Consider the following 27,960-nt stretch of genomic DNA (forward strand, 5'->3'; position numbering starts at 1 on the left):
AAAAAGAAAGAAATCCTGTTTCTGATACTGACCAATGTCAAAAGCTTTAAAGGAAGATTTAATAGTCTGGCTCTGGGAAGATGTTGTAAGCAGGCACACAGATCTTTCAGTGCTCTCTGGACACACACCGATTGCAGCCAGCTTCTTTGCAGCAACTTTTGAGGAAGGCATTGCCACTCTTTGGGTCTGTTCCCTCATTCCCGACCCAGTCTCCTCTGAGATTTAAAGTGAACTTCCTTCTCTTCAGTGTGTCCAGGAAAAGCGGTCCAACACCTAACATAATCACTTCCAGGAACTTGACTGTGTTCTGTCTTTCCAGCAGTCTAATTGCATTGAATTCAGTGGGGTTAATCCTGATTTGCACCAATGCATGTGGGAAGAGAAGTGGAGCCATAGGTATCTTTAATATAAGCAATGTTTATTTTGCCTTGGGTAGAGAGTAAAAAGAAAAATGGCAAAGTAAACAAATGGGGCCAGATCCTCAGCTGTGCCAAAGCTCCATTCAGTGCAGCTAAGGGGGAGAAGATAAAAGGGAGTTGAAGACACCTTTGCTGTTTGCTAATCCTGGGGTTGTGTGATGGGGCTTAACCCCCATCATCTGCAAGGTAAGGGAAAGAACCCCCAATTAGTCAGCTCCACACCTGGGGGTGATTAACTAATTGCCTCCCAGCCAGAGTTGGTGGAGCTAGGCCTTATAAGTAGACCGAGGGAGCTCACTTAGGGGAAGAGAGTGCAGAGGAGGCAGGTCTCTCTGGCAGAGGGAAGTACTGGGATAAGGTTTAACAGGCAGGGTACAATGGCAGAAGAACAATACAGAGGCAGGTTAGGTGCCTGCAGGGAAAGCCCTATGCAAAGGCAAACAAGGGAACTACAGAGAAGTTGAGAGAAGCAGAAGGACTATTACTTTAAGGATCTGTTTGAGGTTGTTTGTGCTACTGTGGAAGAAGGTGAACTCTTATGTGACCTGGCCAGAGGGCTGAGCTACAGAAGACCCAGGTGGGGTAGGGAGAAGACATTGGCTGGGACTGGCCATTGCAGCCGAAGAAGTCATCACCAGAGGTGGTATGAGAGCCAAAGTCCTCTGCAATGCTGGATCTAGGAATCAGGTGTGTCCTAGAGATGAAGACACATGCTTACAGGCTGACTCATCCCTTGGCATAATTTAGAGCAGTCTCAGTCCTGCTTTAAATTATGCCTGGCTGCAACAGTGCCCAAGGGGCTCCTTCACAAGTGGTGATCACTGGAGTGCAGGGGCACTCTTGCCATGTCCCCTTCCTTAGCCATGTCCTAGACACTTGCTTTATGTTATGGCTAGGTGGTATGGAGTTGGCTATTCCAACTAGGGATTTCCTATTATGGGGATTCCCATATAGATAGTTAAGTAGACGTTCTTCCTGTTTTTCATTTCCAGAGCAGCACAAAGCAGGCAGGCCAGGGTGACAGGGACCTGGTTCAATAAGGAGACTAGAAATACAGCTAGACTAAAAACACACTTGCAGTTAATTACATGGGATGTTGGCTAAGTAAGATGAAAACTGTTATGTTTCAGAAAGTCCTTTTGTTTCTTTCCACTACAGCATGTTGCCTTTTTTCACAGGGCCAGGCGCTCTCTCAGAGCATGTGGGTCATGAACCTGTCTACATTACAAAAACAACCATGTAGGGAGACCCATTTACAAGACTGGTTAAAACAACATTCTATTTTGAAGTGAAGATGGGAACTAACCTGGATTTAACAGGGTCTTCAGTCTGTGTTCCAGCCTTGGACTTATGCAAAGTGTTAATATGAACTGGGCACACAGTTACTGTCCCATACACACTCCAAATTGGAACTGGATTGTAATTAATTGGGGAGTTAACTCACTTGTAGCTAGAACTGGTCAAAACCTGGTGCCACTATTCTGACTTCAGTGGATCATTCCAATTTACTCCAGCTGAGGATCTGGTTCAAGTGCATATTATCCAATCAAAGAGTTTATAAAATTGAGTTGTAACATCTTGGTTCTCTCCAAAAGGGTTTCACACCTTATTCCATTTGTGATGTCTGTGTAAACATCCATTTCTGGGAGCTGGAGATATTTGCAAGTTAAAATCTTTATAATTTGATTTTTCTTTATTCCCTAGCTGTTATCAAATAGCATAATTAGTGGAACATTACATTAAACTCACTAAAGCAGATTAAAAGAATACAACTTATATAAGGCAGCAAAATAGCAACTACCACTATGTGGTACTAACCTTCCTGAACCTAGCTGGTGATCATTTATTCCCTGAAGCATGAGGATCAATAGTCTTGTAATTTTACCCTAGCGAGTGTCACAAAAGTTGATATTCTTTTTCATATACATTTCTAACCCTTTGTTCTGTTTAGGGAATTCTGCTCTCATTTTCTACCCTTTTGTTCACTCTTTACATCCTTTCTGTTGAAACCCCACTTCTAAAATATTTTGCCATTACAAAGATTGTCATTTAAGAAGAACAAAAACCACTTAAGGGGGACTGGATGGTATCTGGAGAGAGAGGGGGGCTAATGGTATCATAGAAAGGGGAGGTAAGCTGATGATGAGGAAGGACATGCCATTTCTGGAAGAGAAGGAGGCAAATGACTATTGGTTGGAGGAGATATCAATGCTGGCAGTAGATGGACTTCTTGTTTCCTCCATAGCCATGGTATTGACTGATAAGGAGACGATACAAGAAATTAAGCCAAGTCTGAACTGTTATGTAATAATACACAGGGGGCTTCATTCATCCTCACATGTATAGATAGGGCAAATGATGACAACTTCCTTCACCAGCAAGGGCTGCTGCTGTGGCCTGTGAAGGATTTACCCTGGTGAGGGCAGGTAATGTTTCTAGCATTCATCTCTACATAGGGCCCCACAGAAGCTCTGGAGACAGATGGCAGTGGGGAGCCCACGCACTCTGGGGTCTGTGCTGACCATCTGTAGCCCCTGCAGTGGAAAAGAGTCTGTTGGAACCTTGTGTAGCTGCAGCCCTTTCCAAGCAGACCTCTCACCACTCCAGATTAGAAGCTGGCTCAGTGTCTTGGTTTCTCACATACCCACAAAGTGGGGAAAAAAGCAGCAAAATAAAGCAGTTCCAGGACACACAGCTTTTAGACACTAAATGCACTGTTGGTTTTCATAGATTTATAGATTCTAAAGCCAGGTGGGACCGTTGTGGTCATCTAGTCTTTCCTCCTGTATAGCACAGGACATAGAACATCCCCAAAAGAATTCCTAGAGCAGATCTTTTAGAAACACATCCAATCCTGATTTAAAAGTTGTCAGTGATGGAGAATTCACTGCAACCCTGGGTAAATTGTTCCTATGGTTCATTATGCTACCATTAAAAATGTATGCCTTATTCCTAGTCTGAATTTGTCTAAGAGGGGTAGCCGTGTTAGTCTGTATCAGCAAAAGCAATGAGGAGTCTTTGTGACACCTTAGAGACTAACAGATTTATTTGGGCATAAATGTGTTAGTCTCTAAGGTGCCACAAAGACTCCTCATTGTTTTTGCTGAATTTGTCTAGATTAATCTTCCAACCATTGAATCATATTGTTCCTTTCTCTGCTAGATTGAAGAGCCCATTATTAAATATTTGTTCCACATGTAGATAGTTATAGTCTGAAATCAAGTCCCCATTAACCTCCTCTTTGTTAAGCTAAATAGCTTGAGCAGGTTTTCTAATCCTTTAATCATTCTCATTGCTTTTCTCTGAACTGTGGGAACTAGAACTAGACACAGTATTCCAGCAGCAGTCTCACCAGCCCCAAATATAGATGTAAAATAACTTCCCTACTCCTACTCAAGTTTCCTCTGTTTATGGCCCCAGGGTTGCATTAGCTCATTTGGTCACAGAATCACACTGATAGGTTGTGTTCAGCTGATCATCAACCACCATGCCCAAACCTTTTTCAGAGTCACTGCTTCCCAGGATAGAGTCCCTCATCATCAAAGTATGGTCTGCATTCTTTGTTCCCAGATGCTACATTTAGCCATATTAAAACACATATTGTTTGCTTGTATCCAGTTTACTAAGCTGTCTAGACCACTCTGAATTAGTGACCCGCCCGCTACATTATTTACCACTCCCCAACTTTTTTTTTTTTCTTCATCTGCAAACTTCATCAGTGATGATTTGATATTTTCTTCCAGGTCATTGATATAAATGTTATATAGCATAGGGCCTATTTCCTGTGGGTCTTCACTGGAAACAGACCCACTTGATGACAATTGCCCATTTAGTTACATTTTGAGACCTATTTGTTAGCCAGTTGTTAATCCATTTAATGTGTGTCATGTTAATTTTATATCATTCTAGTTTTTTTAACAAAATGCCGTGTGGCACCAAGTCAAATGCTTTACTGAAGGCAAAGTACATTATATCAATCCTATTATTTTTATCAACCAAACTTGTAATCTCATAAAAAAAAATCAAGTTAGTTTGACCAGATCTATTTTCCATAAACCCATGCTGATTTGCATTAATTATATTAATGTCCTTTAGTTCATTATTGATTGAGTCCCATATCAGATACTCCATTATCTTGCCAAGAACTGATGGCAGGCTGATAGGTTTATAATTATCTGGGTCATCCTGTTTACTCTTTTTAAAAGTTGGCATAGCATTAGTTTCTTCCACTTTTCTGGAACTTCCTCATTACTCTGAGCAATGGTCAGCTTTTTTAAAACTCTTGAATGCAAGTTATCTGGACCTGCTGATTTTAAAATGTTCTAACTTTAGTAGCTTGTTTAACATTCTCCAGAGATACAAGTGGAATGGAAAGAGTGATATCACCACGATATGATGAGACTGCATCACCCGTTTTCTTCCTCAAACATAGAACACAAATATTTATTGAACACTTCTGCCTATTCTGCATTATTATTGATAATTCTACCATTTCCATCTAGCAATGAACCCATACCATTGTCAGAGTTCATATTGTTCTTAATATATGGAAAAAAAACTTCTCACTGTCATTAACTCTGCTGCCATAGATTTCTACTTATGGCCCATGGCTTCATAGAATCATAGACTATCAGGGTTGGAAGAGACCTCATGAGATCATCTAGTCCAACCCCCTGCTCAAAGCAGGACCAACCGGGTTGGTCCAACTCCAACTAAATCTTCCCAGCCAGAGCTTTGCCAAGCCAGTCTTTAAAAACCTCTAAGGATGAAGATTCCACCACCTCCCTAGGTAACCCATTCCAATGCTTCATCACTCTCCTAATGAAATCGTTTTTCCTAATATCCAACCTACACTTCCCCCACTGCTACTTGAGACCATTGCTCCTTGTTCTGTCATCTGCCACCACTGAGAACAGCCTAACTCCATCCTCTTTGGAACCCCCCTTTAGGTTATAAATAAATAAAGATAGCCTATCTCCTAGAACTGGAAGGGACCTTGAAAGGTCATCAAGTCCAGCCCCCTGCCTTCACTAGTAGGACCAAGTACTGATTTTGCCCCAGATCCCTAAGTGGCCCCCTTAAGGATTGAACTCATAACCCTGGGTTTAGCAGGCCAATGCTCAAACCACTGAGCTGTCCCTCCCCCCAGGTTGGTGAAGGATGCTATCAAATCCCTCCTCACTCTTCTCTTCTGCAGACTAAATAACCCCAGTTCCATCAGCCTCTCCCTGTATGTCATGTGCCCGAACCCCCTAATCATTTTTGTTGCCCTCTGCTGGACTCTCTCCAATTTGTCCACATATTTCTTTGGTGGGGGCCCAAAACCAGATGTAATACTCCAGATGTGGCCTCACCAGTGCCAAATTGAGGGGAATAATCACTTTCCTCGATCTGCTGGAAATGTTCCTATTAATGCAGCCCAATATGCCATTAGCCTTCTTGGCAACAAGGGCACATTGCTGACTCATATCCAGCTTCTCATCCACTGTAATTGCCAGGTCCTTTTCTCCAGAACTGCCGCTTAGCCAGTCAGTCCCCAGCCTGTAGCAGTGCATGGGATTCTTCCGTCCTAAGTGCAGGACTCTGCACTTGTCCTTGTTGAACTGCATCAGTTTTCTTTTGGCCCAATCCTCCAATTTTTCTAGGTCACTCTGGACCCTTTCCTTACCTTGCAGTGTGTCTACTTCTCCCCCCAGTTTAGTGTCATCCGTGAACTTGCTGAGGGTGCAATCCATCCCATCATCCAGATCATTAATGAAGATGTTGAACAAAATCAGCCTTAGGACTGACCCCTGGGGCATTCCACTTGATATTGGTTGCCAACTAGACATGGAGCCATTGATCACTACCCGTTGAGCCAGATGATCTAGCCAGCTTTCTATCCACTTTATAATCCATTATCAATTTCCTGGAATTCCTAACTTCTGATTGTGACCTACCCAGGTAGAATCCAGAGTAATGAGTAGCTGTGTCACTCCTGGCCTCTAACCTGAGCTTCCCTTTACAATTTTCTACTGTATCCTCCGCTCAGGACTGCTCACAAACAGACTCCAGCATTCAATCACTCACAGCTATGTCTATGTGTGTGCTTCAGACAGCTAGCCACATCTTGATTATATTGCAGGGTGACCCCAGCACACCCCCAAGCTTAGATTTCCCCCCAGAAATATATGTTCTGTACTGCCCAGCTCTGTCCTAAACAATGGAAATTCATATAAAGTCCATCATTTTATTAAGATAAATTATATGCACAAATTTTGTTATCCCAAATGGAGTTTCCCAGACATATTGATTTAAACACACTTGGTTAGATAAAACAATAAAACAAGTTTATTAACTACAAAGAGAGAGATTTTAAGTGAATACATGTAATGAAGCATAAAAGTCAGAAACAATTACAAGAAAAATAAAGATAAAACACTAGTGCCTAACTTAACAAACTACGTTAAATTCAAAGCAAAGTTTCTGTCCCCATTTGCTCCCAAAAGTCTTACTGGACAAACTTCTTAGGTCAGGACCCTTTCTTCTATGTAATGGCTGCTTCCATTGTTCCTTCTTGTTCAGTGAATTGATAGAAAGAGAGGAAGGAGAATGGGTGCCTTGGGGTGTCTGCCCCTTCATTTTATAATCCTGTCCCCTCTTTGAGAAGAATTTCCAGCTGGGAGCAAGGCAACAGGCAGTCTGTGTGGAAGGAAACTCCATGCTACTTATTTACTTAGATGTAGATTATTTGCCCCTGCACCCTTTCCCGGCAAAGAATGGCCGCTTAGTAGGCAATGGTCCATTAGCCTTGTTTACATCTGGCTGAGGTGTCAGATTGTCCTTTGTCTCTAAGGAACTGGTTTGCCCACTCCTCAGACTTCCCTGGAAAACATAATTTTAGTCATGATCTCATCTTATGTTTATAACTTCACTTTGCATTGATATTATTATTCAGCAAATTATGAGTTTTTTAATAATTTATCTGGGACATTACACCCCAATATTCTTCATACAAATATTGTTATGATATGAATATGTCATAGCTAAGATATTTTTATGCAAGATGGGTCATTTGAGGTATCATTGGAGAGGTTATTATTTACTCAACATGATTACCCAATTTGTATGCATGTATCATTTCTGTAACTGAAGTTAGAAATATTGACTATGTAATGATTATAACTGTGTTTTCAACTGGGAGAACGCCCACCAGACAGTATGCAAACAGCCTGGATGGGCCATTAGGAAGGACAATAGGACTTTGAAAATACTAATTTCCCTCCTTCCTGAGAAGTCTCCTGGGATGATGCTTTGACACTGCAGGGTCATGTGATCATGTCACCTGCTACAGAATTCCATCTTGAAATGCTGGTACTTTTCCACGGGAAGGGGGTGAGGGTCAGCCTGGGAAACAAAGGATTCCTGCCATATGCAAATCCTATTTAAGGCTGGGGAGTGAGTTAATCTAGGCTCTTCTCCACTGCCCAAGAAGGAAGAATGCTGAAAACACCTGAAGAAACAAAGGAACTAAGCTGGGGGAGGTAGGGGCTGAGCCCATGCGAGAAAGGTCAGCCTGTGGAGGGTATACCTGGAGAGTTAAGCTGCAAGCAGTGCAGTTTATCTTCAAGAAACTCTGCATCGTGCATAAAACAACATTTAGGGTGAGAAATTACTATTTATAGCCAATTTCTTTAATGTATTAAGCCTAGTTTGCATGTTTTGTTTTATTTGCTAAGTAATCTACTTTGTTCTGTTTGCTATCTCTTATAATCACTTAACATTTACCTTTTGTAGTTAATACATTTGTTTTTGTTTATTTTGAAACCCAGTTTATGCAATTCATAATGGGGGGAGGTGAATTTCATTTCTATATTAAGGGAGGGGGAGAATTTAATGAGCTTACGCTGTATAGATCTTTATACAAAGCAAGACAATATAATTTTGGGTTTAAATTCCAGAGGGTGTGTGAACCAGAGTGCTGGTAAATTCCCTGAGCTGAGGCTTCCCACACAGAGCTGATTGCAGACTCTGTGTAATTCTACAGCTGGGTGTGTCCCTACCTGTGTGTGTGTGTGCAACAGGACAGGGTGAGGCAGCCCAGGCTGGTAGAACGGGTGGGCTCAGTGGAACCCCAACACATCATTTTACAGCTGCCTTCAATTGTCTTATAACCCAGATTGGCTTTTTAACCAGCACAGCCTTCTTTGTGGGATTGTGACTTTTTGGGCATCTAGTTAAGTGTTAAAAGATTCCCAATTCACATTTTTCAGATTACATTCTTCTTCCCACCTGATTTGGCTCATAATTGTTTTCAGCTTTGTGAAATTGGCCCTGTTAAAGCACTAAGTGTGTGTGTGTATATGTATATGTATATTACTGGTCTGGACTTTATTCTGCTGTTCCTCTAGCACTCCACTCTTCATCCTCCACATGGCGTCTGGCTGCCTTGACTTTACTCATACTGTGCTTGGCATTGCTGCTAGGGATGTTAGCCCTGGGGATTGTGTGTAAGTATCACTATTTTATTTATTCATTAATTTGGTGCTTGTAAAAGATGCCAGATTGACATCCATCCTTTCTAGTCTGAAGTTCATGATTTAACTGTTGCAAAGATACAACATGGGCAGGGATAATGCAAGTTTCCCAGACACACTCTCACCAATTAATGTACTTTTACCTTGGCTCTGCTCCAGAGTAGTATTAATGCTACAAGTGACAATCTCTGTAGCCCATTCACTCCTTGGCCTCTCTGCTTAAATTGTCAAAGAGAAGCCTTCTTGTGCCATTTATGGTGGTGGTTTTTGTGATGTGGAAACCTGTCCCATTAGGAACTGGAGTGACATCCACTAACTCATTTCACACTGCACTCTCCTCTGGAGGGATGTCTTTTGGTTAATACTGACCTGCATTGGATACACATTGATGACAAAAAGGTGAAAGGCTCTGTACCCCATTAACAAGCCAGCTCATTTTATATTGTTTTTAATAGAAAAAAATTACACTGAATCTGTGATGTCCCTTCTAATCTTTCCTACATTAAATAAGGCACAACATTTAAACCAGATGAATGGAATCACTAAAATTAAGAGGACAGAGACAGGGATAATTTTGATTTGTAAATTATCAGAATAGAAAATTCTTTTGTGAATTTCAGTTTTTCAGGTTTCCAATGATTTCCAGAAACAATTTGGGAACCTCATGAGGAACCAAGAAACTCTGCAAACAAATTTTTCAAAAAGGCTGCAAGACATGAAAGATCATTTGTGTCTTAAAGGAGAGGAAAATAATGAGAATAATGGTAAATAGGATTGTTATGCAAATGAACTCCTGTCCTTTATTCCAGAATAGATAAGGTTGGGCAAGGGTTGTACAATTCCCCCATCCGCTTCTCATAACATCCCTATTCATTAACTCTGCCCTTGCATTGAAAGGGACACAACTAAGTGTATGCAATTAGTGGAGAGGTGAGATACAAGGGAATTCCTCCTTCATGATTCATTCAATCCTTTTCTTCTGTGTTGAAATTGCTAAGAAAGCAGATAATTAATGCTAGTTATTGTGGTGCTTTTGTGATGTTGACACCGGCTACCTCCTAGTAACTGGATTTTTGCTAACCAGCCGATTTCACATGGGCCACAGAACAGCATCAGATGGTAACTGTTCACTCGAGATTTTGCTTAGTGGTCTGCAGAACAGTGTGGAGAATTAAGGTTCAATTTTCATTCACTCCTTCTGGGATTGGGACAAGATAATGAATTGCAAAAGAAGCAGCATGTTCAGTCACTAGGGAAGCAAAAGTACTTCGTGTGACTCAGCATCAAGCTAGGCAATGTTTTTAGAGAATAGTAAATGTCCAAAGGGGTGAGCAAAATTATTTGCAAAGCTTTTGATACGGTCTCCCACAGTATTCTTGCCACCAAGTTAAAGAAGTATGGGCTGGATGAATGGACTGAAAGGTGGATAGAAAGCTGGCTAGATCGTCGGGCTCAACGGGTAGTGATCAATGGCTCCATGTCTAGTTGGCAGCCGGTTTCAAGCAGCGTGCCCCAAGGGTCGGTCCTGGGGCTGGTTTTGTTTAATATCTTTATTAATGATCTGGAGGATGGAGTGGACTGCACTCTCAGCAAGTTTGCAGATGACACTAAACTAGGAGACGTGGTAGATACACTAGAGGGTAGGGATCGGATACAGAGGGACCTAGACAAATTAGAGGATTGGGCCAAAAAAAACCTGATGAGGTTCAACAAGGACAAGTGCAGAGTCCTGCACTTAGGACGGAAGAATCCCATGCACTGCTACAGACTAGGGACCAAATGGCTAGGTAGCAGTTCTGCAGAAAAGGACCTAGGGGTCACAGTGGACGAGAAGCTGAGTCAACAGTGTGCTCTTGTTGCCAAGAAGGCTAACGGCATTTTGGGCTGTATAAGTAGGGGCATTGCCAGCAGATCGAGGAACGTGATCATTCCCCTTTATTCGATATTGGTGAGGCCTCATCTAGAATACTGTGTCCAGTTTTGGGCCCCACACTACAAGAAGGATGTGAAAAAATTAGAAAGAGTCCAGCGGAGGGCAACAAAAATGATTAGGGGTCTGGAGCACATGATTTATGAGGAGAGGCTGAGGGAGCTGGGATTGTTTAGTCTCCAGAAGAGAAGAATGAGGGGGGATTTGATAGCCGCTTTCAACTACCTGAAGGGGGGTTCCAAAGGGGATGGAGCTCGGCTGTTCTCAGTGGTGGCAGATGACAGAACAAAGAGCAATGGTCTCAAGTTGCAGTGGGGGAGGTCCAGGTTGGATATTAGGAAACACTATTTCACTAGGAGGGTGGTGAAGCACAGGAATGCGTTACCTAGGGAGGTGGTGGAGTCTCCTTCCTTGGAGATTTTTAAGGCCCGGCTTGACAAAGCCCTGGCTGGGATGATTTAGTTGGGAATTGGTCCTGCTTTGAGCAGGGGGCTGGACTAGATGACCTCTTGAGGTCCCTTCCAACCCTGATATTCTATGGTTCTATGATTCTATGATAGAATTCCACTAAATAAAAAATAAGGAAAAAATTCAACTAAGTCAAAATGGTTCATTTTGACATTTTTTAAATGAACCATTTCAACATTTCATTTCTAAATAACCTTTCATTTTGAAATTTGGTTTCATTTGACCCGCCTGAATTTGTTTCAGCGAGAAAGAGTTCTGTACTGATTTGAAACATACTGAACTTCTTTTTTTAGGTTTTTTTTTTTTTGCTTCAGATGCTGAGCAACCCCTCCCTCCCCTCCTCAATTATTTACTTAGCTCTATTCAGTGGTGCCCTCTTTAGTCAATTAAGGAGCAATATTGATGGTTCCTATATTGAATTCGCTATGGAACCTCCAGGATGGAATTGGGGAGTTGGATTTCAAACCAGTTAAAAAAGAAGCAGGGGTGAAAAGATCATCAGGGTGTTTGATTGTGGTGCCTAAAACCCTGGAGAAGTGGGGGAAATGACTTATTTATGAACTTCAGATACTGGCTCTATTGCCCAATGGAGGTTGGTTGTCTAAGACATGGGAAGCCAAAGGCTCATTGGCCTGACATGGTGAAGGGACATCCGCTTTCATGCCAGCAGTACACAAGGGAATCAAAAAGAACCTCCCTCACAAAATTAACAACATAGTATTTCTTCAAAGACTACACACTGCTCATATGATGAGGAACAGAACTTGTAAGACTACGTGTAGCAGCATGACTTGATGACTCCTGATAGCAAAGTTCTCTACTCCTGCGGTTTAAATTTCTCAGCAATGAAAAATCCACCACTTCTCAATGGAGATCATGTCATACTGTAACAGAACTGAGACTCGGCAACTCATTTCACACAGGCTAATGAGATTCTCCAGTTTGGCCCACGAAGGATTAGTGTCACATCCATTACAACTCTACAACTTCTATACCCACTCAAACTCATGACTTCAGCTCCTGTATTCTCCACTGAATTGCTTAGGATGAGAAATAAAGACAATTTCTCTCTTTTGTAGGATCCAGTTGTATGCTCTGCCCTGCAAACTGGCAATGGATGGGAGGTGACACCTGTTTCTACATATCAACGCAGAAGAGGTCATGGGAAGAGAGCCAGAGGTTCTGTTCCTTACAGAATTCCACCTTTCTCATGCTAAAACACAGGCATAAGCTGGTATGGTCCCTCTCCCAGCCTGTTTTATTTTAACTTTAATTAATTTCTCAGAAGTCCCTCCAAGATAAATTGCATTTTGGTTACTACAGCTCTCAGTATCCCCAAAGTGTGGAACAGTGCAGAGGACAGTAAATCTGTCAGTCACATTTGGAACTTACTGCCAGGGGGTATTAGTAGAATAGACACAAGTCTCTCAGATCCTGCTGTGGTTACGAACAGTGGTTTTCCACAGGGAGTACTCCCTTCTGGCTGCTTTCAGGAGGAGGCTGGATCAGTGCTTTGTGGATAACAGTTTTCCTGCTCTTCTGGGTTCCTTGAGGGATTCAAGGGAAGAATTTCCACACTTCCACAGAGTTGGATTCACCATAGTCCTGAAATTTGTGTCTTCATTTACACTGGAATAAAGTGGTCATCAAATGCCAGCACTCTGATTTGGTAGGTATTATACCCATTTTATCCTGGTGTAAATAACAACACAATGTGCAGGACAATAAGGAACCAGACCCCGTATCTCCTATTGCTAGGCATATGTTGTGAGGACTGGATTAGGTTTAGGATGTTAAAAAGTTATCCATTTTGTTACTTTTTCTTCTGACTCCATATTAAATGTAATTTGTTGTCAGGATCTAACTTTCTTTGTACAACATTACACAAGAAATTCCTTTTCATAATCTATTAAATTCAAACACAACCACCAAGCACTTCTTCATTCTACAAAACATCTCTTATTCCCTTTGTCTTATTCCCTTCCTTAAAAGTCTCTCAAATAACATCCACAGAATGTGTGTGTGGAGGAGGTGAAGGGGTGGCAAAGTCTTTTTTAAGCGGGAGCTCTCAGATCTTCAGTTCTGTCATTAATTTCCAATCCTGTATTTGCTTAAAAGAAAATAAGACAAACACATACAAAGGGGGAAAGAGAAGAGAGAACTTCTGTCTCTGCCTCACTGGTCAGGTATTGGAAGACCACTGGCACCAGTATGGCCCATGACCCAGCTAGACACTCCTGGACCTCAGCTGCAATTCCCTGACCCAGGAAAACATCTTACTGGGTTATCCTGATTGTCATCTTCTTCTTTTTTTTTTTAATTCATTTTTTTTTTAGGGAGCAAAATTCCCATGGAATCATGTTACTCCCATATTATTTACAGCTTGCCAGATCGGTCACAACAATGTGCTGTCCTGGCTAGCTAAGTCAGGCTCTTTGGAGACAGAAGGAAGAACAGAGAATAAGGCTGGGATGGAAATTTCATATGAGGAAAGGAAATAGCAGGAACATTTGGGGCACATCTCAGGAATTTCTCATGACACCGTCATAGAGATAGTTAATGTGTCTGGTTACATCTCATCCTGTGATCCAGTCAAAACATATTTTGAAATCAGAGTAAAGACTAATGGGATAGTAAAGCTCTGCATTCAAAGAGTTCTGCCTATCTGCTTTCACTTAGGGCTTGTCTATACTTACGCGCTGGTTCGGCGTCTGACAATCGAACTTCTGGGTTTGATTTATCGCGTCTTGTCTGAACGCGATAAATCAAACCCAGAAGTGCTCCTTGTCGACTCCGGTAATCCTGTTTGGTGTGAGGAGTACGCGGAGTCGATGGGGGAGCCTGCCTGCCGCGTCTGGACCACGGTAAGTTCGAACTAAGGTACGTCGACTTCAGCTATGTTATTCACGTAGCTGAAATTGCGTACCTTAGTTCGAATTGGGGGGTTAGTGTAGACCAGGCCTTAGTTAGGTGCCTGAAGGTACAGAGAGACATCTAGAGGGATTTTAAAAGTGCCTAGGCACTTAACTGCCATTGATTTTAGTGGAAGCTAGGCACTTTTAAAATCCCACTAGGTGCCTATCTGCATCTTTAGGCACCTAAATACCTTTAAAAATCTGGCCGCTGGTGCTAGAAAGGTGACTCTTAAATCCTCCCTGCAACATTTCAATAGTCTGAGACACTTGAACAGTCCTGTAATACAAATCAGGAAGGGTGGATGGTATGTCACTGGCCAGAATTTATTTTTTAACCTATACAATTATAAACATAAGAACTTGGCTTCTTTAGGGAAATAATGTGGTGACTTCTTCACAGAACCATGTACCTCCAAGAGAGAATACCCAATATTATTGGATTGGTTTACACAAATCTGGAGAGAACAGCTGGTATTGGACGGATGGCTCAGCTCTTTTGACAAAGAAAGAAGATTGGTAAGTTATAAATATTTAGCACCAAATTGCGGCCTGTCCTGGGTGCTTGTAGAGAGGAGACAGATGGTGCCCACTTACTTCCTGCGCTGTCCGTCTGCGTTGTGACTAGAAGCACAGGGGCAATAGCAGCTTCTGTAGGGCTGCTAATCCCTGTCCTGTGTGGGTGAGGAGGGAGTGGGCACAGAGCAGTGGAGCGTTGACACTGACCTCACAACGCACTGGCTGGCAGAGATGAGCTCTCATGTAGAGGAAAGTAATCTGAACCAGTTGTAGGGCCCATGCACATTACTTACCCCAAGGAAACTGGCAAATACAGGGTGCCCTGAATACATGCACAGAGTGCCAATGTCAAAACATAATAAAATGATGCTTTATTTTCTAGGATTGACTTGTATCCATCCTATAATTGTGGCTACCTATATAGAGGAAAAATTTATAATGACCACTGCACAGAGAAGTACCTCTGGATCTGTGAGAAAGCAGCTGTCAAACTAAGGTACAGCGACATTACCAAACGGAAACTGGCTCTATCAGTATGAGATAACATTTACTAGTGATTCTGTTTTCTTGTGCATATTTTTGTTTTTCAGACTTCTCACAACAGGGATTCAAATGGGTATTTCATTAGCCACTAAGCCAGAACTTCCTGCTTCTTTTCTCCCCAGGGTTCAGTGATGAAAATCAAGAATCATTAACTGGAAAGAGTCTTAGAAAGTAACTATTAAAAACAAGCTACTATCAGCAACCAAGTACTACACTTGATAATACCCAAAATCTAGAAATCCATTTCTGAAATGTGTAACAGGTGTCAAATTGAAACTAGGAACTTCAGGCATATCAAGGAACCAGAAAAAATAGAGATAAAGACCTTTTTGGTCACATCTTGTGATTAGAAGCCCACGGCATGATGCTTCAGAAAATTAGATTCTCTAGGGCCTGGATGCACAAAAGGAGTTAGGTGCTGTGACACTGAACCATCCCTAACTTTGAAGTGCCTAGAAAACCACTGTGATTCCCGAAGTCTGACATCGGTTTCTAGACTCTTATTTAAAATATATGGAGACACAGGAACCTTATAATTGGGCTTACAAAAGCCAGCACCCTAGGCAGGGAACTGCATAAGCTAGCCAATGGGAGATGCTGATGAAAGGTGCCTAGCCCTCTGCTCATTCTTAGCTGGAAACCTTAATCATATCCCTCTTTCCCTTAATTCTCTCTTTTCTATGATGAACAACCCAAATCTTTAGTCTCTCCTGGTATGGAAGCTGTTCCATACCCTTAATCATCTTTCTTGCCCTTTGTGACCTACTGGGGTACAATTCAGACTAGTGGGTGGCTGTGTCCAGTGCCGGCTCCAGGGTTTTGGCTGCCCCAAGCAGCCAAAACCAAAAAAAAAAGCCGCGATCGCGATCTGCGGCGGCAATTCGGCGGGAGGTCCTTCACTCCGAGTGAGGGACCATCCGACGAATTGCCGCCGAATACCTGGACCTGCCGCCCCTCTCCGAAGCGGCCGCCCCAAGCACCTGCTTGAGAAGCTGGTGCCTGGAGCCGGCCCTGGCTGTGTCACCTCTGCTGTGTAACCTGGGGTGCCCTTTACAATACCTTGCTGCTGTAGTCTCCAACCTGGACTGCTTATAAACAGCCTCAAGCATTTAAGTCACTGTGTGTGCTGCAGCCAGCCAGACACACCTTGGTTCTCACCAGTTTTGGTATTCTGCAGAGTGATCCCAACACCCTCCCCCAAGTCTCAAATTTCCCCCCCGAAATATATGTACCAGCCCTCTCCTGAACAGTAAAAAAAAAAAAAATTAAGTCTGTTATTCCTTTAAGGGAATAATATGCTATCTTATTATCTTAAATAGTTATCCAGACACTTCAAGCTAATCACACTGGATTAGATAAAACTGTAAAACAAGTTTATTAACTACAAAGAGATCAATTGTAAATGAGAAGAAGTAATGAGGCTTAAAAGTCAGAAATGGTTATAAGAAAAATAAATATAAAACATTTACTAGTGACTAACTTAACAAACGATATTAGATTCAATCCAAATCTCTCACCACATCCTTCCAGCAATGTTACTGATCAAACTCTTCAGGTCAAGACCCCCTCCTCAGATAGGCTGCTTCCTTTGTCTTGTCCGGGACTAAGAATGTGATGGGCAGGGAGAGAGCGAGTGGTCCCTTAGGGTGTTTGTTCCTCCTTTTTATAATTTCAGTCCCTCTCTTGAAAAACATTTCCAGCTGAGACCCAAGAGACAGAGTCTGTGTGGAAGGATATTTCCTGCTGCTTTTTCACCTGTTCGAACTTCCTTTGTTTCCCCTTCCAGTTTGATGACTCTGTTTACTGCTTAAATGCAAATTAAGGCTAGCACATGATCCTTCCTTTGTTCAGGATAGAGCTAACTCCTGCCTGGGCAAGGATGCATTGTTTCGAACATGTGTTAATAACAGGCTACAGGGGAATCTTATAACTTCACATATAATGTTACCACACATATTTTACCAGGACAACACTGACCAGCAAATTATGGGTTTTCAGATAATACCTTACACGGTATACTTTGTACAAAGATTATTACAATAGTGTATGGTGTGAATACAGCAGCATATTTGGTCAAACCCTTCCACTTAGGGCTGTCAAGCAATTAAAAAATAATCACAATTAAGCACACAATTAAACAATAATAGAAAACCATGTAAATATTTTGGATGTTTTCCATATTTTAAAATGTATATGGATTTCAATTACAACACAGAATACAAAGTGTACAGTGCTCACTTTATATTTATTTGTATTGCAAATATTTGCACTGAAAAAACAAAATAGTAATTTTCAATTCACCTAATAAAAGTACTGTAATGCAATCTCCTTATCATGAAAGTTGAAATACAAATGTAGAATTATGTAAAAAAGAAATTGTAGGCTCTTAAATATTACATTGCATTAAAAATAAAACAAGTCCACTCAGTCCTACTTCTTGTTCTGCCAATCGCTCAGACAAACACATTTGTTTCCATTTACAGGAGATAATGCTGCTCATTTCTTATTTACAATGTCACCTGAAAGTGAGACCAGGCATTCACATGGAACTCTCGTAACCAGCATTGAAAGATATTTACGTGCCAGATGCGGTAAAGATTCATACATCGCTTCGGTGCTTCAACCACCATTCCAGAGGACATGTGTCCATGCTGATGATGATTTCTGCTTGATAATGATCCAAAGCACTGTGGACCAGTGCATGTTCATTTTCATGATCTGAGTAAGATGCCACCAGCAGATGTTTGATTTTCTTTTTTGGTGGTTCAGGTTCTGTAGTTTCCACACTGGAGTATTGCTCTTTTAAGACTTCTGAAAGCATGCTCCACACCTCGTCCCTCTCAGATTTTGGAAGGCGCTTTAGATTCTTAAATCCTGGGCCGAGTGCAGTAGCTATCTTTAGAAATCTAACATCAGTTCCTTCTTTGCATTTTATCAGATCTGCAGTGAAAGTGTTCTTAAAGCAAACAACATGTACTGGGTCATCATCCCAGACTGCTATAATATGAAATATATGTCAGAATGTGGGTAAAACACTGAGCAGGAGACGTACAATTCTCCCCCAAGGAGTTCAGTTACAAATTTAATTAATGCATTATTATTTTTAATGAGTGTCATCAGCATGGAAGCATGTCCTCTGGAATGGTGGCCAAAGCATGTTAAATATTTGTATGCCCCTTCATATCTGGCATGTAAATACTGTGATACAGGAGGGCCAGGGAGCAGTGGGAAAGTGGTAGAGGGGAAGTATATAAGCCCTAGGCTAACTAAGGCCTGGTTCCCTGTAGACTAGGGAGGGCTGCTACAGGTTAATTGGAGCACCTGTAGTCAATTAAGCCCCTGTTAGCAACCTCATAAAACCCCCTGCTTCAGACAGTCAGGGGAGAAGGAGGAAGGAGAGAGGACTGCAGCTTGGAGGTTGCTGTGAGACTTGGAAGATCAGAAAACCAGAGTAATGGCGATCCTGCCCCAGCAGGGGAGGGAGACGCCCTCCCCCAGCATTTAAAGACTGAAGGTACCCCACCCAAGGGGGAAAAGGGTAAGAACCTACAGGGGTTGAGTGGGGCTGGGGCTCCGAGTAAGGAGCAAACCCAGACCCCTCCCCCGCTTCTCTCCTTTACTACCTTCCTGGGCCACTAGTGGGGCCCTCGGTGCCCCAAGAGTAGGGGAAAGGGGTGGCATCTTAGCCTCCCACCAAGAAAAGCGCAGGACCCACCATACTACATCGGCCATGTTGTCACAATACCTTGCAATGCTGGCTATAAAAGTGCCATGTGAATGCCTGTTCTCACTTTTAGGTGACATTGTAAATAAGAAGAGGGCAGCATTATTTCCTGTAAATGTAAACAAATTTGTTTGTCCGAGTGATTGGTGGAACAAGAAGTAGGACTAAGTCGACTTGTAGGCTCTAAAGTTTTACATTGTTTTGTTTTCTAGTGCAGTTATGTAACAAAAATCTACTTTTGTAAGTTGCACTTTCATGATCAAGAGATTGCACTATAGTACTTGTACAAGGTGAATTGAAAAATACTATTTCTTTATAATTTTTACAATGCAAATATTTTTAATAAAAAATAATACTACAAAGTGAGCACTGTACACTTTGTATTCTGTGTTGTAATTGAAATCAATATATATTTGAAAATATGGAAAACATCCAAAATATTTAAATGGTATTTTAATGTTTAACAGTGCAATTAAAACTGCTATTAATCACAATTAATTTTTTTAAATCAAGATTATTTTTTGAGTTAATCACGTGAGTTAACGATGATTAATTGACAGCCCTAGTTCCACTACATCTTTTTTGAAATGGGGAAACCAGAATAGACACAGAATTCAAGGTGTACATGGACCATGGATTTATATAGTGACATCATGATATTTTCTAACCCTTTCCTAATACTTCCTAACATTCTGTTAGACATTTTTATCACTGTTGCACATTAAGATGGAGTTTTCGGAGAACTATCCAGAATGATTCCCAAATCTTTCTTGGATGGCAACAGCTAATTTAGAACCCATCATTATATAAGTGTAGTTCATTATATAAATGTTCAGTTTCATCTGCCATTGTGTTGTCCTGTCACACACTTTTGTGAGATCCCTTTGTAACTCTTCCCAGTCTGCTTTGGACTTAACTATCTTGGGTAATCTTCTTTTGTCTGCAAATTTTGCCACCTCACTGTTTACTCCTTTTTCCCAGATCACTCATGAATATGTTGAACAGCATTAGACACAGTTCAGATCCCTGGGGGACCACGCTATTTACCTCTCTCCATTCTGAAAAGTGACCATTCATTCCTACCCTTTGTTTCCTGTCTTTTAACCAATTACTGATTCATGAGAGGACATTGCCAGGATCTCTTCTGGAGCCATTTTTAAGGACTGGCATTACAGTAGCTACCTTCTGGTCATCTGGTACAGAGACTTCTTTCAGCGACAGTAGTTCTGCAATTTCATATTTTGCATGAACTCACCTGAAGGACCCAATCTGGTATGCAGTCCCTGAACACGGCTACCAGATCAGTCCATGGGGCTAGATGCAATGCACTGGAGGGTGCTGAGGGAGCTGGCTGATGTGATTGCAGAGCCATTGGCCATTATCTTTGAAAATTCATGGCGAATGGGGGAGGTCTCGGACGATTGGAAGAAGGCAAATATGGTGCCCATCTTTAAAAAAAAAAAAAATGGAAGAAAGAGAATCTGGGGAACTACAGACCAGTCAGCCTTAACTTAGTCGCCAGAAAAATGATGGAGCAGGTCCTTAAGGAATCCGTTTTGAAGCACTTGGAGGAGAGGAAGGTGATCAGGAACAGTCAACATGGATTCACCAAGGGGAAGTCATGCCTGACCAACCTAATTGTCTTCTATGATGAGATAACTGACTCTGTGCATATGGGGAAAGCAGTGGACGTGAAACTACCTTGACTTTAGCAAAGCTTTTGATACAGTCTCCCATAGTATTCTTGCCAGCAAGTTAAAAAATTATGGATTGGATGAATGGATTATAAAGTGGATAGAAATCTGGCTAAATCCTTGGGCTCAACGAGCAGTGATCAACGGCTCCATGTCTAGTTGGCAGCTGGTATAAAGCAGATTGCCCCAGGGGTTGGTCCTGGGGCCAGTTTTGTTCAACATCATGAGGAATGATCTGGATATTGGGATGGATTGCACCCTCAGCAAGTTTGTGGATGACACTAAGCTGGGAGGAGAGGTAAATACGCTGGAGGATAAGGATAGGGTCCAGAGTGAACTAGACAAATTGAAAGACTGGGCCAAAAGAAATCTGATGAGGCTCAACAAGGACAAGTGCAGAGTTCTGCACTTAGGACGGAAGAATCCCATGCACCACTACAGGCTGGCGACCGACTGGCTCAGCAACAGTTCTGGAGAAAAGGACCTGGGGATTACAGTGGATGAGAAGCTGGATATGAATCAGCAATGTGCCCTTGTTGCTAAGAAGGCTAAGAGCATATTGTGCTGCATTAGTAGGAGCGTTGCCAGCAGATCTAGGGAAGTGATTATTCCCCTCTATTCAGCACTGGTGAGGCCACATGTAGAGTACTGATTCCAGTTTTGGGCCCCCCACTACAGAAAGGATGTGGACAAATTGGAGAGAGTCCAGCGGAGGGCAATAAAAATGATTAGGGTGATGGGGCACATGACTTATGAGGAGAGACTGTGGGAACTGGGCTTATTTAGCCTTCAGAAGAGGAGAGTGAGGGGAGATCTTATAGCAGCCTTCAACTACCTGAAGGAGTTTCCAAAGAGGATGGACCTGGTCTGTTCTCAGTGGTGGCAGATGACAGAACAAGGAGCAATGGTCTCAAATTGCAGTGGGGGAGGTGTAGGTTGGATATTAGGAAAAGCTATTTCACTAGGAGGGTGGTGAAGCACTGGAATGGGTTACCTAGGGAGGTGGTGGATTCTTCATCCTTAGAGGTTTTTAAGGCACGGCTTGACAAAGCCTGGCTTGGATGATTTCATTGGGGTTGGACTAGATGACCTCCTGAGGTCTCACCAACCCTAATCTTCTGTGATTCTATTATTCTAATTCAGTCATTCTCCCTGCCTCCCCCTTCCACATAGGAAAATATACAGTGCTTTGCTGAGAAGCTGGAAATGCCTTCCAGCTTCTGTTTCCCTGGCACCAATGGGTGATGGGAGTGCTGAGGAGGTTATTCCTGATGCACTGTGGGATTAGTGCTGTGTATTGCCTCCTCTGGGCAACCCACATTTGTTTCCCAGATCATTGCTGTAACCTCCTGCTTACTCAGAGTGGTGCTCTGCCCCTGTCTAGTGCTGGTAGGCCAGCTAGAGATTGATGAACCTGCTACAGACTTGGCTAAGAGAGAGGTGTCTTTTACCTCATGCACTAGAAGCTCATGCATTTAGCTCCAGAGGTTCTAGGTTTGATCCCCCCTGCCGATTCCCATGCGGGTCAGCGTTACACTGGTTTTTAGCTCTGGCTGTACCTAGAAACACTGTGGTGTTGGGTTCAGTGACCTAGATGTTGGTGTCTCCACTGCTATCTGGGTGACACATCTCAGATTCCATCTGTAGGTTCTATCACTACTCAAGGGGGTGGCAGGGCTGTGAGCACTTTACAGTCAAGTCTATTGTCCTAGGGTTCAGTATGGAGTTTGGAGTTTCATGGAGTCAACAGTTTGGAGAATCATGTGACGCAAACAGTTCTTGTGGAGATGGCCCTGTCTAGAAATGGCCATGTGTGTAACTCAAACATGACATGATGTAGTGAAACATTGCTTTGGTTTCTAGGATCTATGTTTACCAACCTGCCAAACACTGTGCATATCTGTTTGATAACTGGTATGTTTATGCTGATAAGGATTGCAAAGAGAAAAAATTCTGGATCTGTGAGAAGGCAGCCATCCAGCTGAGGTTAAAGACAGACAACAGTGGGAAGTGTGGCTTATCTATATGAAATGATTTTTTATCAGCTGTGGGGTGATCTTCTGTGTGCTCTGCATTGTTAGTTTTTTTGATTCTTCAAAAATTTCAAATGGTGATTTAAATAGGTGTGTAATCAGAGTCCAAATCAGAATCTCCGTTTTCATTGTTTTTAGGACACCTCTGTTTAAAAACTACATTACTAAGGGAACACACATAGTGTGTTACCCCCAAAAATGCACAAAGTCTGTCAATCCAGCTCTGAAATGTGCAATGTATACCAAATTGAAACTGGCAAAGCCAGAGAAATTATAAAGCTGTTGAACTAAGATATGGAAAGAGCTATAGGGTGACATCTTGTTCATGCCCTGGAAGCCCATATGATTGTCTCCCATTGTCTATTTGTCAGAGATTTGTCTATTGCAGATTTAACTCAGGTGATGAGTTTTCAACCACTTTCATTCAGGACTCTATTCTGCAATTTCATTGATTGCACTGCTGCAAAAAATTTCCTGATCGCTAACCTAAACATTTCTATTCCCCTATGTTTTTTCACACATCTATTAAATCCTCCAGCAACCCTAAACAAATTCCTCTGACTCTCTGTACATACCTGTAGAAGGTGGCAGTAACCCTACTATTCAGTCATCACTTATCCAAATTATGTATATGTAGCTCTTTAAGATTCTGGAGGGATTTGAATTATGAAGAAAGTTTAAACATTTTGTGAGAAATGAAGATTCAGAAAGTACTCTGATATTCATTTTCTGATGATTAGATCTTTATTTTACATCTTGTAATACTGTGTGACATAATGAAGGACCCTCTTAATAGAGTGTATAAAACACCTCTGTATCTCACTTCCTCGGGCTAAAAGAGTTAAATATTGTGGCTGGATTTTAAAACAAGTTGAATACTTTTAGGGTTATCATAATGTTTATCGTTCTGTGATTAATGTTTCTTGGGGTTACTTCTGAAACCACTCAGAAATTTCAGGCAATGAAGAAAGTAGCCACTGTCTCATATGATGTTGATTTAGGATTGAAACAAATGCACAGTCCCCCTGAGCTCAAGGGGGATGTGGAAAAATTGGAAAGAGTCCAGCGGAGGGCAACAAAAATGATTAGGGGTCTGGAGCACATGACTTATGAGGAGAGGCTGAGGGAACTGGGATTGTTTCTTCTGAAGAAGAGAAGAATGAGGGGGGATTTGATAGTTGCTTTCAACTACCTGAAAGGGGGTTCCAAAGAGGATGGATCTAGACTGTTCTCAGTGGTACCTGATGATAGAACAAGGAGTAATGATCTAAAGTTGCAGTTGGGGAGGTTTAGGTTGGATATTAGGAAAAACTTTTTCACTAGGAGGGTGGTGAAGCACTGGAATGGGTTACCTAGGGAGGTGGTGGAATCTCCTTCCTTAGAGGTTTTTAAGATCAGGCTTAACAAAGCCCTGGCTGGGATGATTTAGTTGGGAATTGGTCCTGCTTTGAGCAGGGGGTTGGACTAGATGACCTCTTGAGGTCCCTTCCAACCTGATATTCTATGATTCTAAGAGACTGCACTGCCAGACTCAATTCAAAGTGTTAGTGTTAGTCTGAAAAGGTAATTTTGATTTGGATGCTTTGTACCATACTGACCAGCTCTTTCCTTTGTTTTATCCCAGAGCATGAAATACAGTGAAACATGTGAGCTGACAGTCTCCAGATCCATTCGTCTAGGTTTGCTGGATTCTCACTGAAAGGCTCTCCTCTCTGAAATGTACTGCCTCGCAGATCCAACCGAGGGCTCCTCTTCACAGATGTTGCACTGGTGTATCTGGGGCAGAGTGGGCTGATGTGGTGTCTTGCTGTCAAAAGTTGGGGTGGGTCTTAAATGTAGATTTCAGTTGAATTTTGTACAATTTTGTATTGTACTCTTTTTTTTTTTTTTAAATGTTGCATACTTTATCTCCTGTCGTGTTTTTGTTTGTTATATACTACCACATGTGGATAAATCATTTTGAGGGCCTTTTCTGTATTGTACATGTTCTTTGATCTTTGGTGAGGTGTCATTTTAAAAATTTGAATACAAAATATCTTTTACTTCCAGGGCACCCTCTGTCTGCATAATAGAAAACTCTTGTGTGTTCTTGTGCCGAGAGAGACCAGTTGGGGTGCACCATGTAACGGGCCCTGGTTTCAGCCAGAGTTGGGTGGTAGCAGGGGAGTTTCACCATGGGAGCTTTGACTCTGGATGTCCGCTCCCCCTCCCTAGATCAGAAAGAGTAGAGGTCTCCCTGGTATGGTCACCAACCCAAGGCTCTTACTAAGTGACATGATCTACTCTTGAATACATTTTGTTTCTTGATTAAATGAACTTTAACAAGGGCCCCAAATTGTCTTTTCATTAATGTTTACACAAACAAAACTGCAGGATCATAAAAGGAAGAAGAAAGTACTGTGAACAATGCTGAATAGACGTGCAGTCCAGCATTTGCAAACATTGTCATGAATACATGTATATTTTTTGATAGTGATGACAATTATAATTCTGAAAAAGCCACTTCCAGTAGATATGGGGATCACAAGGATTAGGGCATATGCATAACACTCATGCTGTGGCCATGGCTGACTTCCATTTTTAATTGTGGTCCACAGGTCCATGTATAAATATATGATTTCAAACATCCCTCAATCCATAGTGGAGCTCTCACTGATGAAATCTGTAGAGTTAGTCAGGAATTTTTTGATGAAACTTTTTTGTTGTAAAATGTCAATACTGAATCTGTTTGCAGAAAAAAATATCAGTTTTTGACAGATCTTTCATTGGAAGGGATGGTGGGTCTAGCATGGAATTTCTGGTTTAAAAAAAAAAGGGGGGAGGCGAGTAGAGAAAACTTGATCCCTAAGGTTGGCTAACACTCCAGGTATTAATGGTACTCCCCTAGATTGTGGGAGCTCTAGGTTCAATTCTTCACTGGGATTCAAGGTACAAAAGGGCACAAGCACATCTTGAAAAAGGGTAAGAATAGTGAAAGAGAAGATTGATGATATTGCAACATAGCAAAGTCTTGAGAGGCCCTCATCTACTCAGGTCTCCATTAAAATGATCTTTGGCTATAGGTGAAGAGAAACAAACACGTGCCCTCCTGTTTCGTCTTGTATAAAATTCTGCTTGGTGGTCTGGTGACATCTCCTTTGCTGTGATCCTACCAGGAAAACAGGCTTGCAGCAGTCAGAAAAGAAGTACACTTCTTATATCCAAAATCTGTTTCCACTCAGAAATCATAATTTACTTATGTAGTCTGACCACATAAAGCCAGTTTCTGTTCAACAAATACAGCTTTTGCAGACATTTTCAGCCTGCTGCTGACAGTTGTGTCTGGGCTGAGGTCAGATGTTGAAGCAGTCTACCTATCTTAGTTCTCTTTTCTTGTATTTCATTCTGAACAATGCAGTTCTACTGGAGAAACATGTTATTGTTCCCTTCTGTCACAAGAAAGAAACAAATTGTGTGTTTATATTGAATCAGTAATGCCTTTGTAACACAAGGTTAGTTCCCTTAAAGTGAGAGTCTGCTTTGAGAAGCTCTACTACTTGTGCATATGCAGAATCAGAGCTGCTGATCTGAGGGACAAATGTCAGTCTATACCAATTTTTACAGCTGTTTACCCTGCAAAAGGAGCGGGAGCTGTTCCCTATGTGCATCATCAACAGAACTGTTAAGTTCCAACAAGTTACTATTGGGAAGGTCATGGGGTTGCCCAGGTCTGCCTGAGTGTTTCAATATAACACAGAGGGCAAGAGGCACTCTGGATCCATTCACTGAGGAAACATTTTATAGCACTGGGGCACTTTTTATGAATGTTTAAATCCTGGTTCTTGAGAAGCCAGTCATCTCTGCAGCAGGCTGAAATTTTGGGGGGAAACCTACTTTATTAGATAGGAAAGGTAACTTACTATAAGAAGTGTAGGTCCTACTTTGTATTGTGTGATTTTGTTTTTTATTGTAACCATTTGTTTCCATCACTCTCTTGTTTCTAGCTGAATCTTTCTCCTTTCTTCAATAAACCTTCTTTTTGTTGTATTATAAGTGTCCACAAGTGCTGTGTGCTTTACAGGACGGGTAGTTTAAGGTAAAACTGTTAAATGAGAGTTCATTCCTCCTTTGGGGGTAGAGGATCTGGAATTTGAGTAGCCAGTGTCAGGGACTGGATATCCCAGGGGAACTATTCAAGGGGATTCAGGGACGGGGGTACACCTATTGTTAACTTGAAAGGCAAAGTCAGAGCTGGCATTGCCCAAAGGAGAGTACTTGGGTGGCTGAAATGCTGGTGGTAGCAGGAGCTAACACCTAGCCACCATGGGGAAGGCTACCAATCACTGGAGGCAGGAGATAACAAGGAGACTTTCTGTCCTAGGTACCCTGAGGTCTCTCTCTCTCACTCACACACACACAGGACTGAATTCCATTTTTAGTTGTGGTCCACTGATCAGGGTGTAAATTTAGCGCTTCACCCCACCCACTTGATTCACAGTAGAGCACCCACTGATGACATTCAGAGTATGGCACAAAGATCAAGAATAGAATTTGGACTTTACATAGTAATGAAGCATTTCATTATTATTATGTATTCATCCAATGCTTTATTGTCACATTCAGAATCATTCAGAATAAAATATACTCCTCTTTAGGACCATGGCAATTTCTGCTTTTTCCTTCACTTCCTTTTCCATCCTCCTTTCTGTGTTCCACTCTGTCATACTTCTCTGCGTCTCCTCCTATCTTACGTATTCCCCTCCCTTCAGCAACTCTCAATTTCCACTCTTGTGAGCTTCACTCTTATCTACTTTCTCATTCAATCTAGAATGAAAATATTAATTTTGACACGTAGAGTGTCATCAATGGGCCTCACGTTAATGCCCCAAATGAGATTAATGAGGATGTGGTGGAATTCACACCTCACAGTGACAACTTCAGGCTCTCTGCAAACTCAGTGATACACTGCATCAATTTACACTCCATGGGTCACATTTTCAAGGGTTTCTTTGCAACACTTGAGTCTGGAAACCTGATTTCAAAAATAAGTTTAGACTTTGCAGAATCTGAATATACCACAAGGGCCACCAAATACATCCAATGGGCCAGTTCCAATCCACGGGCCAGTGTTCAATGTACCTGAACTACAGTACACACCTTCCTCAAATAAACAACAATAGGAAAACACGTCATGTCTTGTGAGATGTACTCTAAGCAGCAGAA

At 41.9% G+C, this 27,960-nt stretch overlaps 1 protein-coding gene across 2 annotated transcripts in view; it reads left to right on the plus strand.

The window, feature by feature from the left end:
* LOC101937198 (C-type lectin domain family 1 member B-like) overlaps positions 1 to 26,739 on the plus strand; it is a 40,591-nt gene extending 13,852 nt beyond the window's left edge. For both annotated transcript variants that reach the window (XM_065571814.1, XM_024110147.3), the window contains exons 2-7: positions 8,810 to 8,908; positions 9,556 to 9,699; positions 12,413 to 12,567; positions 14,649 to 14,764; positions 15,147 to 15,260; positions 24,383 to 26,739. In XM_065571814.1, the coding sequence (XP_065427886.1) occupies positions 8,810 to 8,908; positions 9,556 to 9,699; positions 12,413 to 12,567; positions 14,649 to 14,764; positions 15,147 to 15,260; positions 24,383 to 24,389 (635 nt within the window). In that variant the 3' untranslated portion in view covers positions 24,390 to 26,739. The remainder of the gene's footprint in view (positions 1 to 8,809; positions 8,909 to 9,555; positions 9,700 to 12,412; positions 12,568 to 14,648; positions 14,765 to 15,146; positions 15,261 to 24,382) is intronic.
* The last annotated feature ends 1,221 nt before the right edge of the window (positions 26,740 to 27,960 follow it).

The sequence above is a fragment of the Chrysemys picta genome, chromosome 1 (genome assembly GCF_011386835.1).
Source record: "Chrysemys picta bellii isolate R12L10 chromosome 1, ASM1138683v2, whole genome shotgun sequence".
Classification (NCBI taxonomy): Eukaryota; Metazoa; Chordata; order Testudines; family Emydidae; genus Chrysemys; species Chrysemys picta.